The sequence below is a fragment of the Ovis canadensis genome, chromosome 21, assembly GCF_042477335.2.
Source record: "Ovis canadensis isolate MfBH-ARS-UI-01 breed Bighorn chromosome 21, ARS-UI_OviCan_v2, whole genome shotgun sequence".
Lineage (NCBI taxonomy): Eukaryota > Metazoa > Chordata > Mammalia > Artiodactyla > Bovidae > Ovis > Ovis canadensis.
Window position 1 is genome coordinate 29189690 of NC_091265.1, and position 4902 is coordinate 29194591.

The 4902-nt window shown below is 39.1% G+C and overlaps 1 protein-coding gene across 1 annotated transcript; it reads right to left on the reverse strand.

The window, feature by feature from the left end:
* Positions 1–351: 351 nt before the first annotated feature.
* LOC138426881 (large ribosomal subunit protein eL21-like) lies at positions 352–837 on the reverse strand. The gene has a single exon (XM_069565889.1). The coding sequence runs from the start codon at positions 832–834 to the stop codon at positions 352–354; it is 483 nt and encodes a 160-aa protein (XP_069421990.1). The 5' UTR covers positions 835–837.
* Between the last annotated feature and the right edge of the window lie 4065 nt (positions 838–4902).

The window sequence follows — 4902 nt, forward strand, 5'->3', positions numbered from 1 at the left end:
AGCAACCCCCTGTATATATAAGAGTAGAGTAAACAATAAGTGGCCTTAGAATTTGAAATTCCCCAGAGTTCCAGAATGGATCTTGATTGTTTATTGGCTGGTTTGAGATTCTTATTAGTTTATTAATTCTACCATTTTGGGGGGAAAGTATTTCAGGTATTAAGTCTTTTTTTATAAATAATATCTGGCAGTTTATTAAAAAATGGAGCATACTGAACAACAAACTATCTTATATTTTTCAGGAAGAAAAACACTAAATTTGGAAAGACATCACCCACTGAACTTGGACAGAACACCTCTGCTCAATTAAGAGAAACATTTGTATAGTCCAGGTCTTTATTTTTACACCCATCATGCTATGCATTCACAGGGCATGGGCTCCAACAGTTCGGGTTCCTTTCCATTGGTCCTCACGAAGTGTGCTTCTCTGGGTGGAGCAGGCTGGCGCTTCAGCTGAACCCAAGTCCCTTTCTCTTTGGCTTCCTTCTGTTTCTGATCATCTTCCTTCACACATTTCAGGAAGCTATCTTGGCTCTTAGAGTGCTTAATATGCTTGATAGGCACATTAATTCTTTTGGCAAGAATCTTGCCCTTAACTTGTTTGTTTACAATGATGCCAACAGCATGCTGGGTAACATTGTCGACTCTCCCAGGTTTGCCATGGTAACATTTGTGGGGCATTCCTTTTTGAACAGTACCTGTTCCCTTGATATCCACAATATCACCCTTCTTGTGGATTTGCATGTATGTGGCCAAAGGAACAGCTCCATGTTTTCTAAAAGGCCTAGGGAACATGTAGTGGGTGCCCCTCCTCTTTCCCTTTGTGTTGGTCATTTTGGTGAATTACGGGAAGATGGCGGTTCCAGCTGAAAAACTTCAGGCGTTACGTCTTTAAAGAGTCTGCTGGCACTCCATTTTAAGATACTTGGAGATTAATAAAACCCAGATTAGCACTGACCCTTGTAAGTCATATAGCAATACTGTTTTTATAAATACAACTCACACACATTGGAGACATAATAAATCCAAGAAGTAGCTTTACAGACGGGGGAACTGAAGATCAACTGTGTTTAGTAGCTTTTGCAGCTGGTTAGACTAAAAATCAGACCTTCTGACTTCAGATGACTTCATCTTTCTATGATCCATTTTCCCTGTTGAAAGACTTCATAGATAGAAAAGAAAAATAGTTCTTGAGCAATATGTAGAGGAGCTGATGAGGTTCATTGGGTATAGGCCTGCCACTTGGTTTTGTATACAAACAGCTGGTGACGGTGGGATGAGCACAGGAGACATAGGTGTGAGTCCCCAAACAGCTTTTTGACTCTGGGAAAGATATTTAACCTCCTTGATCCTTAGATGCCTCTTTTGATGAATGGGAATAATTGCACCTGCTTTAAGAAACTGGCTGAATGAGTTGCTACTGGTTAGGGTACTTGTGACTGGCAGTGAAGGACTGGGATATCAGATACTCTTGCTGTCATTGTTATAGCAGGAAGCATGCAGTTTCCAGTGATGCTCTCAATTCCCCCAGTGCTCTTTCCTGGGTGACCAAGAGATGAAGAGACACACAGCTTCACTTTGGAAGAGCTGTCTGGAAGGAATGCGAAATGAGTTCCGGAAAGCCAGTTGGAATTTAATAATGCATGAAAAATACACCAAGGGGAGGAAGGAACCAATTAGGCAGCAATTAAGGAGACTGCAATTACAATGCATCTTAATAAAGTCCAAAAAATATTAGCCTACAAATAGAAGACAGGCTAGTTACCTGTGGAAAAAAAGAGAAGTGGAAATAAGGAAACTATGCAAGTCAGATATGATGAAAGCAAAGAATAGGAAAGGAAAAATAAAACTATATTTTGCACTGTCTTCTGTGCATGTTCAAATCCCAAGCATCTTTCATGAATCTATTTTTATGACGTTCCTTGAAGCGCTTCTGTTTAGTACTGTTATTAAATTATGGTGCTTCCTTCACAACTAAAAAGCTAACCCCAATAATCCCCCAAATAGGAAGTACAAATGATTAGTAACTTTTTGAAAAATGACCAACTATCTTAGGAATCAAATAAATGCAAAGTAAAATAATTTAATATCCCACCTGAGTCTGAAAGTCAGAAAAGAGTTTTTAAGCATTTTTTGCCTGTCCCTTCTTTACACTTGCACTGGGGCATCCCGACTTATGCTGAGCAGCTGTTTGAGGAGCAGTTCTTTCTTGGTATATGACTGTCAGACAAGTGTGCTGTAGAGAAAGGGGTTCTGGAAAAGAAGTCAGGAGACTGAGCCAATTAAAGCCTCAGCTCCAACAATGGAGTACTGAGAATTCAGATTTAGAGTCAGCTATTGTTTACTTACCATGTGAGAGATGAGAACTTTATTCTGTATGACATAGTTAATATCCACAATAATGTCTACCTTTTATTGTTAACCCCTTTTGTTCAGAGTATGATAGGCAACCTAATCCTGAGGGGTTGGGTCACTCAGTTCAGTTGCTTAGTCATGTCTGACTCTTTGCGACCCCATGGACTGCTGCATGCCAGGCTTCCCTGTCCATCACCAACACTCATGTCCATTAAGTCAATGATGCCATCCAACAATCTCATCCTCTGTTGTCCCCTTCTCCTCCTGCCTTCAATCTTTCCCAGCATCAGGGTCTTTTCCAATGAGTCAGTTCTTCTCATCAGGTGGCCAAAGTATTAAAGTTTCAGCTTCAGCATCAGTCCTTCCAATGAATATTCAAGACTGATTTCCTTTAGGATGGACTGGTTGGATCTCCTTGCAGCCCAAGGGATTCTCAAGGTTGGGTATCTTACCCAAGTTCAAGGTTTTAGTAAAAAAAAAAGCATTAAGTTAATGTATGAAAGTGTTTTGAAAACTAATTAATAGCATCATCTTTAAAACCTGCCTGCCAATGCAAGAGACATGAGATGTGGGTTTGATCCCTGGGTCAGGAAGATCTCCTGGAAAAAGGGCAAGGCAACCCACTCCAGTATTCTTGCCTCGAGAATCCCATGGACAGAGGAGCCTGGTGGGCTTCAGTCCATGGGGTCACAAAGAGTTGGACAGGACTGAAGCAGCTTAGCATACCCTCGTGACTGCAAAGAAAATAAGTGAAAAGTGAGAACTTAATAGTAATAATAATGAGAAATATTGAATTTTATTTCAAAGGTTTATGTTCCTTTTCTGTTTTAAAATGGAAGGTCACATCAAAGCCAGAAATGTCATCATAATATTTGAACTCAACTTTAAAACAAACTACATGCAGCATGCTTGGGGCTGGTGCATGGGGATGACCCAGAAAGATGTTATGGGGAGGGAGGTGGGAGGGGGGTTCATGTTTGGGAATGCATGTAAGAATTAAAGATTTTAAAATTAAAAAAAAAAAAGAATGATAAAAAAAAACATAAAACAAACTACATAACTTTTAAATTAAAGTTGGTTTTAATTATTTGAAATATTAATATGATTTTCTCAATCATTTGTTTAAAACCTTTCAACATGCCTAGCAGTTATAGAACAATCTGGTTGGTTGTTGATCTGGTTCTCCAGAGGCTTATAATCTGTTCTATAAACTTTTGTACCTTAACTATATTTTTCATGTCTGATCATTTCATATGTGTAGTCTTTTTCTCACATTGGGTTTAACATTCCATGGAACAGAGGCTCTATTTTATTCTATGAATGTCTCCTTGGCACCACTTGATGTAGTAATGGGTATATTGCAGGCCACTTCCCCAATCCCTAGGGAATTAGGAATAATAAAACAATTGGAATAACAGAATTGGAAGAAGCTGTGAGTCCACAAATGACCTGCTGATGATCTGATACAACTGTGTGCCTCTCTACACTCCCACAACATTTTGAACCATTATCTACAACCCTTTTAAAAGTTTTCCCAAGCTTCTAGGGACAGTTTTGGCTTTAGGCAAGGAGGAGTCTCAGGAATCTCTATCACATTGAAAAGCCTGCTGACTTATTAAGAACTTGTTTCTGTACAAGTGCTACTTTGTTTTTTTAATTGGAGCATAATTGCTTTACCATGTTGTCTGGGTTTCTGTTGTATAAGGAAGTTAATCTTTTAAAACTCTGGGTTTCTGGCTTATTGCCAAACTGAGTTTTCACACTGTAGACTCTTTGTTGGTTTCCCACCTTGATGTGCTGTCTGTTGCTTCAGTCATGTCTGACTCCTTGTGACCCTATGGACTGCAGCCTGCCAGGCTCCTCTGTCCATGGGATTTTCCAGGCGAGAATACTGCAGTGGGTTTCCATTGCCTCCTCCAGGGTATCTTCCCAACCCAGGGGTCGAAACCACATCTCTTATGTCTCCTGCATTGGCAGGCAGGTTTTTTTTACCACTAGCACCACCTGAGAAGCCCATCCCACCTTGATAGCCTTCTGTTACACCATTCTCTGTATATAAGTTATCGTCTTCTCTCTTGAAGTGTCACTGTGGATTGGAAAGAATGTTAGCTTTGCAAACATGCATATTCTTACTCCATCATTGCCTGCTATGTGATTGTAGATAATCCCTTATAAAACTGCATTATCTTATCTGTAAAATAATACCAATTGCACCTAACTCAAAGAGCTGTAATAAAGATTAAATGAGATTTCTAAGGAAAATGTGAGGTAAAGATGGTGTGATTAGACTCTTGGGCAGTGGATAATTCAAAAAAGTTAGATTTTAAAAATATTTTAGGTTGAGCCTATTAACTTTGATTTCTAAGCAGAAAATCAGGTCTGTATTTATCCCATCTAAAAGTATTATAATAATTTGCATTGGGTTAGAGTGCAAAGAGGATTTAGAGAACTGGATTTAAATCATATATTCCCTCTTACTGACTGAGTGACCCTGTGCAAATAATTTATACTTGCTGAAAGTCTGTTTCTGATAATTAGTAAACAAGG